We start from the raw sequence: 14784 nt of genomic DNA, 5'->3' as shown, positions 1-14784 counted from the left end.
GGTTTCTCTTTTTTCTTTTCTTTTGCCACTGTACTTTCCTATGGAGGTAGTTGAAGGCATGTTTCAGAAAAAAAATCTCAATCTTATGCAAATCCTAGTATTGACTAGCATATTAGACATGTGCGTGTACACATCCTGTGACCAGATACTTGCTAGAAGTATTCAGACCCAGTGGCAAAATTGGGCAAAGCCTCAATAACCAACAGTACAGTTGTTGCTCTGGATCAATAATAGTGTGGGATACTAGCCCATTGGAAATGCTCACTAACCCATCTATTTTGCTCAGAGTGAAGCGCAGTTGAATTGTTTACATAAGTATTTCCTAATTAGAGATGATTGTGTCATTTATTCAAGCAGAAAAGAAGAGCAAAAACAAATTGGAAATTGCGCATCCTGCCCCAGCCAACACAACCTTTGCTCCTGTTTTCCTTAAGGGTCTTACTGATCTCAAAGTGATGGATGGAAGCCAAGTGATTATGACAGTAGAAGTTTCAGGTAGATATCCGTGCTTACTTAATGGATTGTGGGCAACTTTTTGAGTTTTAACCAGGCTCTTCTGTTTCCCTAAGGAAGTCATTTTTCTCCTCTGGCTTCTGATTTCCAACCTCTTCTCTCTGTCCAAGTTAGTATTTCAAAAGCCAAAATTTGGACAGGTTTTTTACCTTCCAGGAAATTTCATGGTTTTTCCTATCATATATTTTGAAGAATTTGGATGTGTGAAATAAATTCATACTTCCCAGTGACCTGCAGACACCAGATTTTGCATATACAACCCTGACACTGAAATTAGCCAAACACAATGCTTTTTACATCAGAATATGCTGGGCAAATATATATTTGTATTTTTAAAGAAGACATTCTGAATATAATTGTATGTTTTTATTCTCAACAGATTTTTAACACTTAATAATCAGATTAATAATTCCAGAATGACAACATGACCAAGAGAAGCACAAGATCTTTCCCAGATTCACATTTACTAGGATTCAAATTTACTATATATGGCCTATTCAGTAAAATGAATAATATCTGAAGTTGAAATCCTACAAATTGCAAACTGTCCTCTTACTTTCCTTTTGCAAGCACATTAATAAAAAATTCTATGACATATAAAGGTGGCCCTTGAATATTGCAGGTTCATTTCCCATGGGTTTACTCACTTGTGGGTCACTTCCTTGTATACCAATTTAGTTATGGGAGTGGCATGGAAGTTTTGGTTATTCACGGTTTTCTGTACCACCACCATTGCTTCCGCCACCACCACTAAGGTGGTATACAGTTTAAATAACCTCTTTCCTCCTTGGCACAAAGGGAGATTGAAAGAAGCAGCATGAGAGGTGCAGGCTGCTCCATCCAATCTTACCTCTTGTGCAGGTTCTTTAAACCTACCCCTGTGCCAGCTGAGAAATGAGGAGAGTGACTGTTTAAATTTTAAACCACCCTGCACCTCTCAGCTGATGTGCAGGGAATTTCACAATTTGCGTAGCCACTCTCCCGGTGCAAGCAGCTCCATCCACTCTCACTCCAAGTGTGGATTGTTTAGCTAAAGAACTGACCTCCACCCCCTTGTTTTCGGTTAGATCAAGCCCTCCAATATTGCATTTTTCATGAATGTTACCCCTGCGATATTAGATGGCCACTGAGATTTCATTTCTTGAATTTAGCAGTGTAATCTGCACAAAAAGACTTTGCCTGGTCAACGACAGGCCTCACCTACTGGTTCAATATATTTTACTCTTTTCATCACAAGACTTCATGGATTAGGCAGAGAATAGTTGGGGTTTAGTTCTGCTGTTTTAGTTCTGCTACACTACTCACATTTATATCCCACCCTTCCTTCAAGGAGCTCACAGCTTCATACATGGCTTATCCTCCTTTATCCTCATAACCACCCTCTGAGGTAGGTTAGGTTGAGAGGGAGTGATTGGCAAGGTCACCCAGTGAGCTGCTTGGCTGATGGAGCTGGGATCTGAACCCAAGTTCAGACTAGACTTTGCAGTCCTAGTCGGACACTTTAACTACTCCACCACACTTGGTCTTTGCTAATTCTTATTTGCATTGGGGCACTATCTACCACATAAGCTATATTTTAATGTCAGTGCTGTAATGCATCCTGAGCCCCCAAGGAACTGGCCATGTAGAAATCTGTATAAACTCTTTTCCCATATATATGTGGGCTAACAAAATTTAAGGAAAACATGGTAAATGGCATTTCCAGCCCCTGTGAAATAATGAAGCATTTGCTCTTTGAAAGAAGGTTATGATCATATCTGTGTCCACAATTTTTATACATGGCATGGTTGGGAAACTAGAATTAGGGATGTCTTCATGTAATGTTTCTGGGACTACAAAGAGGAGGCAAACTATTTGTGAAAACTTCAGTACTGAGTATAATAGGACTACAATGAGAAGTGGAAAATGGAGGGCTGCTCACTTCTTCATTCTAAAATTTTTGCTATATACATTTTCAGAAGGTGAGGAATGGGTTAGGAGATTGGCACACAAGCTGGTGGAGAGCCCAACTACTCCAGAAAATACTTACATGTTTATTAGGCTGTGGGCCAAAAGGGTTGATTGGTACTTTTTGAATGAATAAATGGGGTAATGTTTTGTGGCTTGCTTATGAACCTAGTAGAATTATTAGCCATGATGGCTTTTGATAATGAGTAGCTTTCAACCCCGCCCAAACTCCAGAGTATTGTGTAAAAAATAGCTTTAAAATGCATTATAAGTAACAGTGACCATATAGTGGCCAACTTTACCAATCCAACATTTTCTACCTGAAATAACAGACTGACAACTAAAAATGAAAAATAAAGTTTTCCTATGGCAATATTTATTATTTTATTAGTATTTTGAAACATTAATCTACAGAAAACACTCAAAATCATATTTCTGTAGAAATTTGTAGGAAACTGCAAAGTTTTATTTTAACTAACTATAAAAGTCGTTGTCATCATCTGCCTGTTTCAAAGTTGCTGTCCTCTTCATCAGCTTGGTTGTCACATTACTCTGCATGGCATATTGCCTGCCATGCGTGTCAAACCCTTTACAAATACACGTGAGCCCAGCACAAGACTGTTTGCACCTGCAGGACAACAGTTCAAGAACTGAATCAGGAGCTGCTTTCCCAGATATCTACTGGTACCTCTTATTGAGCTGTCTGGAGTAGGAATTTCTGGAAACTGGACCAGGCAGTTTTCCCAATTAAACCTTGGTCATTTGCACCACAAATGTGCTGTTGCAGGAGTCAAGACATGGTGCCATGCAGAGCAATGTGACAACCAAGCTGATGAAGAGGAGGAGGACTTTAAAACAGGCAGACAGCAATGACTTTTATGGTTCGCTAAGATAAAACTTTGCAGTTTCCTACAAATTTCTACAGAAATATGGTTTTTGAGTGTTTTCTATAGATTACTGCTTTAAAAATATTAATAAAATAATAAATATAGCCATGGGAAAATTTCCCTTTTCATTTTTAGTTGCCAGTCTGTTACTTCAGATAGAAAATGTTGGATTGGTAAAGTTGTTTGGCCACCATACGGTTACTGTTGCTTATTATGTATTTTAAAGCTATTCTCGACACAATAAACTGGGGTTTGGGGTGGGGGGAAAGCTGCTCATCATTATTAAAAGCTATCATGGCTAATAATTCTACTAGGTTCATAAGCAAGACAAAAAACATTACCCTGTTTAATTCACTCAAAATGTAAGGATCAACCCATTTTTAGACCCCTGGACTATATGGGCACAGGACATGCTCTTTAAAGGGAAGGACAAAGGATCTGATCAGGCGGACGTGGACTGTAAATGACCAAAGCTAAGAGTGTGTTTAAAAATGTGAATTTACTAAAGTGTGGACTTGCCCTCAGTGTAACTTCAAACCACCTGAATCTAGCTTAGAGTGCAACTTCTTGAAAAAACCTGTGGCAAGAGGAAGCTAGAGCAAGTTGTTCCTCCTTATCTCATGGCTGCAGTTGGCCGTCTAGAATACTGTAGCTCACAAGCTGCTTCCGTTGCTCCTTATGGTTTATCGCACTGCTTTGTGTTTTGCTGTGGCTCAGCTAACCCACCCCCTGAGATAATTTGGCTGCACAACGGGAAAGAAATCCAGGAAACTGAGGATTTTCACTTTGAGAAGAAAGGCGACGAATACAGCCTGTACATTCAAGAGGTTTTTCCGGAGGACACGGGAAAGTACACCTGCGAGGCCTGGAATGACTTAGGAGAAACTCAGACCCAAGCAACACTAACTGTACAAGGTACAATTTTTAAAGCCTTTTCTTCATTATTTAGTGCTCACTACAGTTATGAAAGAGAGCATATTGTTGTGCCCAATGAATACGTATTTGGAAGAGAGACCAGAGAATTCAAATTTTCCCCACAAGTACAAGCCCTATACAAGTTTCTCAACAATATTTGATCTACAGCACTTTTGGGTGAAAGCTACTCATTATCAAAGGCCATCATGGCTAATAATTCTTTTAGGGTCATGAGCAATCCAAAAAACATTACCCTCTACTGCAGATCATTCTTCTTCCCAAGCAGGAATTTATCTGATCCCTGTAGCTGAAAAATAATAATGAATTATTAAATCAGACACAGTCCATGCATAAGTTGCTATGGTCTGATAGGATGATGAGCACCCGTGCGGAGCTTTTGGGTGCTGCTGTAGGCCCCTCAGTTTTAAATAATTATACCACCTTGATTCAGTCTGTACAGGACTATCTCAGTCAGGACAGGGGTAGGACTCATTCCTCATCCAGGGCTAGATCCAGGAGCTGGTTCGATCGAGACTGTCCGCTAAAATGGAATTGATTGCTACCTTCAGATTGTTTCAACTGGACCCTCAGAGTGTAACAGCAGCGGGTTTGGTGGTAGCGAAGAGAAAATATAAAAGCCTTCTTAAAGTTAAAAAACTTCATGGAGGGACCTTATGGAGGCAGCCAAGGGGACAAATTCTACTCTCTTTTGGCGAATTGTGAATGACCATCCTTATGCCCATCCTCTATGTCTTAACTGTCAGATTCCCATGGCGGCCTGGGTGGCCCACTTTAGAGCCCTTTATGGGTCAGAGGAGTTGTGTCCAGCTACGCTGCTGTTTGATGTCAGCTCTCTTCCTGATTGGCCTCCTGTCACTGTGACCGAGGTTGTGAGTCTTATCAATGGTTTGAAAGTGGGCAAGACCCCTGCTATTGATAGTATATCTCCTGAAATTATTAAATCTAATGTAGACTGGTGGGAACCAGTCCTTGCTGCTCTTCTTACTTATATAGACTCTACTGGCCATATACCTCATGACTGGGGTACTGCATTGCTGTACCCATTCTCAAGAAGGGAGAGAAGAATGTTCCATCTAATTATCGCCCTATATCCTTAAGTGTTGTTAGCAAGCTCTATGCCAAGCACCTTCTTTTGAAACTGCACAGCTGGATGGAAGAGCATGACATACTGGGTGATGAACAGGCCAGTTTCAGATCAGGGCGCTCAATTACGGACAATATATTAACCCTCCGTCATTTAGTTGATAAATATGGCAGCAAGCCCAGGTCTTCTTTGTATGTTGCGTTTATTGATTTTAAATCGGCTTTCGATTCTATTTCAAGGTCCACCTTATGGGAAAAGCCTGCTCAAACTAACATTGATAGGTGTCTTCTCTTTCTAATGTGTCACCTACATGAAAATTCCAACATAAGGGTAAGATGTAACCCTAAAGGATCCCTGTCTCAATCAATTTCTACCAACAAAGGAGTTAGGCAGGGGTGCATCTTAGCACCCTCACTGTTTAATCTTTATGTTAACGATTTAGCAGCCAACTTAACAGATCCAGGGTTTCATCCTCCAACTATTGCAGGAGTTGGAATTTCACTTCTTCTTTATGCGGACGATCCAGCAATCATGGCTAGATCCCCTGTTGGGCTTAGGAGAGCTCTTAGGCAGCTGGGTTGCTATTGCAGGGATAATCATTTAATTATTAACTAACAGAAGTCTAAGGTCATGGTTTTCGCTGGAAGGCCTAGAGTGATGCATTGGTCCATTGAGGGCCATTGACTCGAGCAGGTCAACATCTGCAAGTATTTTAGTGTGATTCTTCATGCCAGAGGGTCTTGGAAGGCCCACATGGACCACATAGCTCAATTGGCACAAAGGAGTTATGCTGCCATTTTGAGATTCTTTCGTACCAAGGGTGGTGAGGTTATACCAGCTGCCTTAAGGTTATTTGCATCCAAATCTAGGAAACAGCTTCTTTATGGTGCCCAATTTGGCCCATACCCTTCTTATAAGACGTTGGAAGCTGTGCAATCTAAATTCATCAGGGCAGTTCTTAGAGCCCCCAGATGTTCTTCTAACGTGGCGCTGAGACTCGAATTGGGGATTCAGAGAATTGAAGCCAGGGCATGGATCTTAATCTTAATTTATTGGCTTAAGATCAATTTCCCCCCACAAGGCTGGATCTCTCTCGTCCTGGCTGATAGATTTCAGTCATCTTGGATGCAAGCTGTCCAGAATAAAATTTCAGTGCTGGGCCTCTCTCAAGATTACCTTTCCCTCTTAAGTTATGACCAGGCTGTACAGGTGTTGAAACAAAGAATTCTGGACATAGAATATCAGAATGACCTTAGTCTTATTTCTGACTATATCAGGAGGAGACTTGATTTTCCTTTTGGAGGTTTGTCTTCTTATTTACAAACCTTAATCTACCCCCGCCATCAAAGGGCTTTTTTCAGGGCGAGACACGATGTACTGCCCTCTGCAGTGCTTTCTGGGAGATTTTTGAAGGTCCCTAGGAGTGACAGACTTTGTCTTTGTGGTCTAGGGGATGTTGAAAATGTACAACATGTTCTGTTGCATTGCTTATTCTACAAGGACATACGACAGACTTTATTAACTCCAATTGCATTATCTATACCTAGTTGTTCAGAAGAATTTTATGTTGCTTGTTTGCTTGCAGATAAAATTCCTTCCATAGGTATAAGCTGACTAAGTTTTGCTCTATTGCTATTAGGACTTGACAGCAACTAACTTGCTGTCCTGTCTTCTAGATTCTTGACTTGGTTAGGATGTTGGATAACAGCTATATTTATATGCAAATGGGATTTGCTCTCCTGATTGTTATTATTGTTATTTTATGTATTCTTTTTATCCGTACTTTTCTGTAAAGTTTTAAATTGTATTGCTGATCTTTGATAATTGATAGTAATAAACTAAACTAAACTAAACTAATTAAATCAGATATGTATAAATGTTGCAGAAATTTTAGAAATCCAAGAACCTTAAATGAAGGGGTGGAAATCCAGTCTTGTGGTAGCAAGCATGAATTGTCCCCTTTGCTAAGCTGGATTCACATTGGTCTGCATTTGGATGGGTGACTACATGTGAGCACTGTCTGCCATAAGATATTGCCCTTAGGGGATTGGACTGTAGTTCAGTGACAGAGCAACTGCTTTTATGCAGAAGGTCCCACGTTCAATCCCTAGAATCTCTAGCTAGAGCTGGGAAAGACTCCTGCCTGAAACCTTGTGGAACTGCAGCCAGTCTGTGTAGACAATACTGAGCTAGGTGGACCAATGATCTGACTTGGTATAAAGCAACTGTCTATACAACTACTCAGAAACTTGGCTGAGTGTCAATAATCAATAGGACATTTTAAGATCAAGTTGCAGTCTCTGTGTAAACACACAGCATCATACTGATGCATAAAATAAAACAGTTATACATATTGAATGGAACAACTTTTAATATAGAATGTTTGTGATAAGAAATGCCATTTTTAAGTATTACAATAGGACCATAAGGCCTATTTACCACTAAGATTATGTTCTCAATTGCCTGATTTGAATACTGTGGGGGTTATGTTCCACAATACCACTGCAAATGCTGAAACAGCAATAATTGAAACCTTGTGCCTATGGGAATGATGAGGTTAGGCTCCTTGGTACATTAAAAGTACTAAACATTACCCCAAAATTTGGGGGGGGGGCAGAAATAAGAGAGGAGTACAGCACTATACCTTGGCCTCTCCAGCTCCTCCAGTAATGTCCCCCCCAAACAAAAAAAAATCCTCCAAATTCCACACAAACATGTACCAACAGAGCTCCACACTGTCTCCAGAAGTACCTCCAAGCTGGAAATACCAGTGGAATGTAAATGTTTATTTTATTTTATTTTACTTTATTTAACATTTAACATTTATATGCCACCCTCTACCAAAGTCTCTAGGCGGTTTACAATAACAAACCAAACCAAAAAGATTAACACATTTAAAACATACAGAATTTTAAAACGTATAAAATTTAAAGTTAAATCAATCAATCAATCAATAAAATTCAACTGAAAAAATCAACTAAATCTTCAGTTAAAAAGCTTGTCTAAAGAGTCTTCAGTTGTTTCCTAAAAGCCATCAGGGATGGAGCAACTCTAATCTCAGCAGGAAGTGTGTTCCACAACCCTGGCGTAATTACAGAGAAGGCTCGCCTTTGAGTCGCCACCAGACAAGCTGGTGGCACCCTTGGACAAATCTCCCCTGGTAATCTTAATAATAGGTGGCAGGGTTCATAGTGAAAAAGGTGTTCTCTTAAATACCTCGTGCCCAAGCTGTTAAGAGCTTTATAGGTAATAACCAGAACTTTGTATTTTGTCCAGAAACCTATTGGCAGCCTTTAAAGGCCAAGTTGGAGACAGATCATCCTGGAGAGAATCTATCTATGTGGTCGCTAAGAGTCAACATCTATTTTACGACAGCTTAATCAATCAATCAGTATATAGCTGAAATTGTGGACACAGATCCAATTGTGAACATATACACAAGGGTCTCTTGTACTCTCATACATTCAGCACCATCAAAAAATGACATTGGATATTCCAAATATATGGAGAGAGAGGAAGTGGAACTGCTTTGTGCTTCCTCTTCTTAGGCTTCTTTGAGATGTCCCAAGAGAGCTTGTGCATCTCTTATGCAGGAAGATGTGCGTGCTGCTGATGTTGAGTTAACACAAGTTTCCCACATTGCAGAGGAGATGTGTGGACAGGCTCAACTCCTAAAAACACACTTGTGGTTCTGCTCTCCTGCCACCTCATCCCAACTTATTTAGAAAATCTGAAGCCTCTCAAAATAAGAAAAATTTCCACAAGAACAACAGATGTGTTTGGTTACACTGAAGCTGAGGGCTTGGAGTTCAGGGCATAGTTTAAAGATAACATTTCTAAAAATTGCTTCTTGGAGCAGCAAATTCAGGAAAAGCCTTGGTATTAAGTTAAGTGAGTACAAAGAACTAATCCAAAAGGGAAGTATAGCCGAGCCACTTGAGGAGCACAATTAATGATTACTGAGAATCTTTATGAAAGGGGAGATGCAAAAATGGGGAGAAACAACAACTCTCCTGCCATGTTGGAGGGGATAAAGGAATTGAAAGGAGTGACAGGTAAGGTAATTGAATAGATGCTGCTTATTGAAAATACCAAAACGAATGCTGTAGATGAATATGTAACCAGAAGCTTAAACAATTCAAAGTGATACTTCTGCTGGTAAATTAGTTAGGGACTGTGTTGTGCTCATTATTTGCCTGCACGCAAGTGAATTAGATTTTACAGTATATTCATGGATTAGACAATAAGCAAGCCATCATGATCACAGAAAATTGCTCCAAGAATTCCAGAGGATGTCAAATGTGGAATGACTAAACTGTTATTTAGCTTATACCTAACTTTTTAATGTATATAAAAATATGAATGGACCATCAGATTCTAGAATGAAAACAGGAGTGCTTCTTTGAATAAAGTTACCTTAGCATTTTGCTATATAGGCTATGGATCATGCAAATGGGCAGTCAGGAAATTCTAGTCTCTTAAGGTTTACAACATCTTTCTAGCCCCTTGCTGGTATAAGCACAATAATTCTGCTAAATGGCACCAAAATTCTAGTCATACTTTCTAGTATGCCTGGTCATACTGTCCCCTTGCCCCCCAAATAAAGATCTGGGACCTTGGAAAACTTGCTCAGTAGCCAAATGTTGTTCTGGCTTCTTCTATTACTAGAGCCATAAAAATAATGGATGAGCAGTACTTGATATGTGCAAATACAAACAAGTCATTAAAAGAAGGATTTTCCTCCAGAAGGTAAATCTTATTCCAGGAAAAAGGGAAGATATTTTCAACTAAGGCCCCTAGATTGTTGAAACAATGTGTTCCAGTGACTTGACTGTGTGGATCAATTCCAACTTTTAAAAACACCTCCTTCTGCCAAATGTGTTATGTTGCAGTTCAGATCTTTGAATGCCTGTGCTTGATTTTTGGAACATTTGAAATGGTTGACCTTTCCCTAATTGGGTTTTTCTGGATATATGAAAAAGGGTTAGTCAACTTTTGCAAGCATTAATAAACATTAACATTATCTAAGGATTAACAATGTTAAGATTGTGAAATAGAAGGTTTAGCCTTTGGAGAATTATCAAGGTATTGATGAAATGTAATTTAAATGGAGATAGATGAACCAGTCTTCTAGTGAGTATATATTCCTTGCATAACGTTAAGCTTTCAGAAACCTTGATCACAGATGAAAATGCCAAGTAGCATAATCTCTGAATTACAGGTATGTCACCACTGATATATTAATCTGGTCTAGCCAGATCTATGTTGATTATCAAGCCTAACATGGCTCATCCATGTTCACACCATTGTATGGTGACCAATGTCATAAGAACATAAGAACAGCCCTGCTGGATCAGGCCCAAGGCCCATCTAGTCCAGCATCCTGTTTCGCACAGTGACCCACCAGATGCCGCTGGAAGCCACAGACAGGAGTTGAGGGCATGCCCTCTCTCCTGCCATTACTCCCCTGCAACTGGTACTCAGAGGCACCCTGCCCTTGAGGCTGGAGGTGGCCCACAGCCCTCCGACTAGTAGCCATTGATAGACCTCTCCTCCATGAAGTCATCCAAACCCCTCTTAAAGCCATCCAGGTTGTTGGCTGTCACCACATCCTGTGGCAGAGAGTTCCACAAGTGGATCACGTGTTTTGTGAAAAAGTACTTCCGTTTGTTGGTCCTAGACCTCCTGGCAATCAATTTCATGGAGTGACCCCTGGTTCTAGTGTTGTGTGAGAGGGAAAAGAATCTCTCTCTCTCCACTTTCTCCACACCATGCATGATTTTATAGACCTCTATCATGTCTCCCCACAGTCGTCTTTTTTCTAAACTAAAAAGCCCCAGGTGTTGTAGTCTTGCCTCATCAGAAAGGTGCTCTAGGCCCCTGATCATCTTGGTTGCCCTCTTCTGGACCTTCTCCAGTTCAACAATGTCCTTTTTAAGATGTGGTGTCCAGAACTGTACGCAGTACTCCAAGTGTGGTCGCACTATAGTTTTGTATAAGGCAATTATAATGTTAGCCGTTTTATTTTCAATCCCCTTTCTAATGATCCCTAGCATGGAATTTGCCTTTTTCACAGCTGCCGCACATTGAGTCGACACTTTCAATGAGCTGTCCACCACAACCCCAAGATCCCTCTCCTGGTCCGTCACCGACAGCTCGTATCCCATCAGCATATACTTGAAGTTGGGGTTTTTCGTCCCAATGTGCATCACTTTACACCTGCTAACATTGAACCGCATTTGCCATTTTGTCGCCCACTCCCCCAGTTTGGAGAGATCCTTTTGGAGCTGCTCACAATCCGTTTCGGATTTCACTACCCGGAAGGGTTTGGTATCATCTGCAAATTTGGCCACATCGCTGCTTACCCCTGCTTCTAGATCATTTATGAATAAATTAAAAAGCACAGGTCCCAGTACAGATCCCTGGGGGACCCCACTTCTTACTTCCCTCCATTGTCTCTCCCTGTAGTTTATCTCCACAAGGTAGTTTATCTCCATTTTATTCCCCAAAGGGCTTTACTTTTCTTGCATTTCAAACTGTTGCTCGAAATGACTTACAAGAAGGTCTACCTATAAAATACTGTTGGTATTATAGGTCTGGGAAGCTACTTGATTATTTATTTTTATTTAAGACTGGAGTGTAAGTGGGATAAATGCAGTTCTGTATGGGATCCAGTTGGCCACTGTTGAAGACTAAATGCTGAGCTGGGCAGATCCATTACCGCATAATGTTGTGTTAATTAAAATTGCTACCTTAGTTTCCAGTATAGATTTGGAAGGCAAAGAGCACTGAAAGTTTTGTCTTGCACACTGCAATGGTAGAGAGGCTCCACCCTATGAGCTCAAGCTGCATCACTTTGCCAGAAACCAAGCAGTACTTTCTTTTTCACTAAATTGGAGTCAAAGAACCTGGCTTCATACACACAATATTTGATTCAGAAAGCCATGCATTGTACACACCCTTGAGAAGGGATGCTGGTCTTCAGTAAACTAGTATGAAGCCTGAGCTGGCAGTTTGAATGATCCTTTCCAGTCTCAATTATATTTTCTATTTTTCACATCCCTATTTTTTATATTTCTTCTTTTGTTACAGAACCTCAGGATGGCATTCAGCCATGGTTCATTAGCAAGCCACGATCAGTGACAGCAGTAGCTGGGCAGAATGTTCTTATTTCCTGTGCCATTGCTGGAGATCCTTTCCCCACAGTTCATTGGTTCAAAGATGGGCAGGAAGTGACTCCAGGAGCAGGCTGTGAATTCCTGCAGAATGAAGACATCTTCACATTGATTATAAGGAATGTACAACTCTGCCACGCTGGGCAGTACGAAATACAGCTCAAGTACGTTGATCACAAACCTGGATATGGTACTAGCTACTCACAATCACTTAGGTTGTGTAGTCTTCAATGTGATTTATAATTTTTCTTGCCAATACCATAATTTCTCAGTTATAGGTCATTTTTACTTTGTGTGCTATTTCTCCTCATAGTGTGGGCATGGCTTCCCAGAATATGTAGAGCATGACAACGGTCATGTGGGTTTGATGTTTGTATCCAAAACAGCCACAAATATTTGCCTTAGGCTTCTTTTTTGTAAGTACTTACTGTCATTCCTTTGGCCTCCTCTTTGATTTGCCTCCTTTTAATGCTCTAAGTTTCAAACTACACATTACATGAAGTTCTATTCATTCTCTCTCTCTCTCTCTCTCTCTCTCTCTCTCTCTCTCTCTCTCTCTCTCTCTCTCTCAAAACCAGCATCAGGCAGGCTCTCATCTCCTTTTTCACCTACAATGAAAGAGATACAGAGAAGATATAGGGACTTCATATCTTGCCCTTGTAGGCAAACAAGCTTCAGGAGACTGGAGGGGAAAGGGTTAAGCAGCCTCTCACTCTCTGTCCTCGTTTCACACCAAACTGTAGCCTGCCCAGGCTGATCAGGGTTTTTTTAAAAAAATCATGGAGGAAAAGAATACATGTATTGTGCAGACTGAGCTTTTGTTATAAGAGAATATAAGTGGCCTGAAGAGCCATTCTGCTCATCTGATTCACCACTTGTTTGAAATGCCATTTAGATTTGGATTCCGTTTCCAAATTTTGCCATGTGCTGTTTCACTGGTCTTGTGAAGATGTTCTTACTCTTTGAAAGAGCCTGTACTAGTATCAGTCATTTATAACCTTGCACATAATTTATTTGTCTGCATATCTGTTCACTCCCTTACATTTGTAGGCTTACAATTTAGATCTGTACTTTAAAGGACACTCTTGAAATGCTGTCAGCTGTAATGTTTTTTGACTGGTTAAAAAAGCATTTTTGGATTTTTTGCTTCAGGCAGGACTGTTCAAATATAAAACCATATTCCCTGGTATGGTCTTAACAAAGTAGTTGTACACTTCATACTGATAATATCATTACACGCTATTTACTGCTCTTAGATGTATTGCCTTATTCGGTTAATATTTTTGACTTTGTTAAATTTTATTTAACCTTCATGGCTTTTTTGCCTGTGATACTTCTAAATGCAAAAATTGTCTCATGTGCTACCTGGTTAGTTTAGTTTGATTATGAGCAATTCAAAAAGAAATGTTTTGGGTCGTCTGATCCTGTCTGTGTTTACTTGGAAGTAAGCTCTGTTGTCTCTGGTAAGCTTTACTCACAGGTAAATGTGCATATCTTTAGAGTTACTTCCTATATTCATCCATCCCCAGTATTTTGGGTCCAAGAGGTAGAGGGGTGTGTGTGTGTGTATGTTTGAGGACAGGGCTGCAATTGCTTTGGACAATAGGACAGATAGAGTTGGTTGTGCTTGGGGAATCTGAAGCAGAAGGTGCAAATAAGTTTGGTTAACAAGGTAATTGAGAGGATGGTGGCCTCCCAGCTCCAGACAGTCTTGGAAGAAACTGATTATCTAGACCCATTTCAGACTGGCTTTTGGGTGGGCTATGGGGTGGAGACTGTTAATGGTGCTGCTCCTGGGGAATTGGCAAATACCCCTGGCTGTGGGGAAATACCCCTGGCTGTGGGGAACTAGCGAGCATGAATGGAGCAGTCCACCTCAGAATAAATTTGTTCAAAGCTTCAGTCTTGGAAAGAACTGATACCAGTTTGCTGTTCAAAAATAGGATGAGGTTTATTTTAGGGTTTAGGGGTACAGGAAATGAAATATTGGTTGAAAGAAAACAGTATTAAGTAGCAAAACTAACAAGGCTAAAAAATCAAGAAGGCTCCCAAAGTGGTAATTTGGCTTGAGTTCCGAATTAAGTTCACTCAAGGCTGACCAGAGAAACAGTCCTTGGATCAAATAGCTTTGGATTTTAGAGAAAGCAATAAAGGAGGGGAGTGAGAGGCTTGAGGGCAGAGTTTAGATACTGGGATGTATGGACCCTTGAAGCTCAACTGATGCCGAGGGACCTCTCTTCTC

General features: G+C 40.4%; 1 protein-coding gene across 6 annotated transcripts in view; it reads left to right on the top strand.

Moving 5' to 3' along the window:
- The window catches only part of MYLK (myosin light chain kinase), a 359252-nt gene that overhangs the window by 198060 nt on the left and 146408 nt on the right, over positions 1–14784 (top strand). For 4 of the 6 annotated variants that reach the window (XM_053251749.1, XM_053251728.1, XM_053251759.1 and 1 more), the window contains 3 exons: positions 355–495; positions 4065–4262; positions 12460–12706. In XM_053251749.1, coding sequence (XP_053107724.1) covers positions 355–495; positions 4065–4262; positions 12460–12706 — 586 coding nt within the window. The remainder of the gene's footprint in view (positions 1–354; positions 496–4064; positions 4263–12459; positions 12707–14784) is intronic. The other 2 variants (XM_053251736.1, XM_053251769.1) reach the window with 1 other exon arrangement.

Source organism: Hemicordylus capensis, chromosome 1 (genome assembly GCF_027244095.1).
Source record: "Hemicordylus capensis ecotype Gifberg chromosome 1, rHemCap1.1.pri, whole genome shotgun sequence".
In the NCBI taxonomy this organism is placed as follows: domain Eukaryota; kingdom Metazoa; phylum Chordata; class Lepidosauria; order Squamata; family Cordylidae; genus Hemicordylus; species Hemicordylus capensis.
The sequence above is the reverse complement of the archived record's forward strand: the minus strand, read 5'-3'. Positions and strand labels throughout refer to the sequence as shown.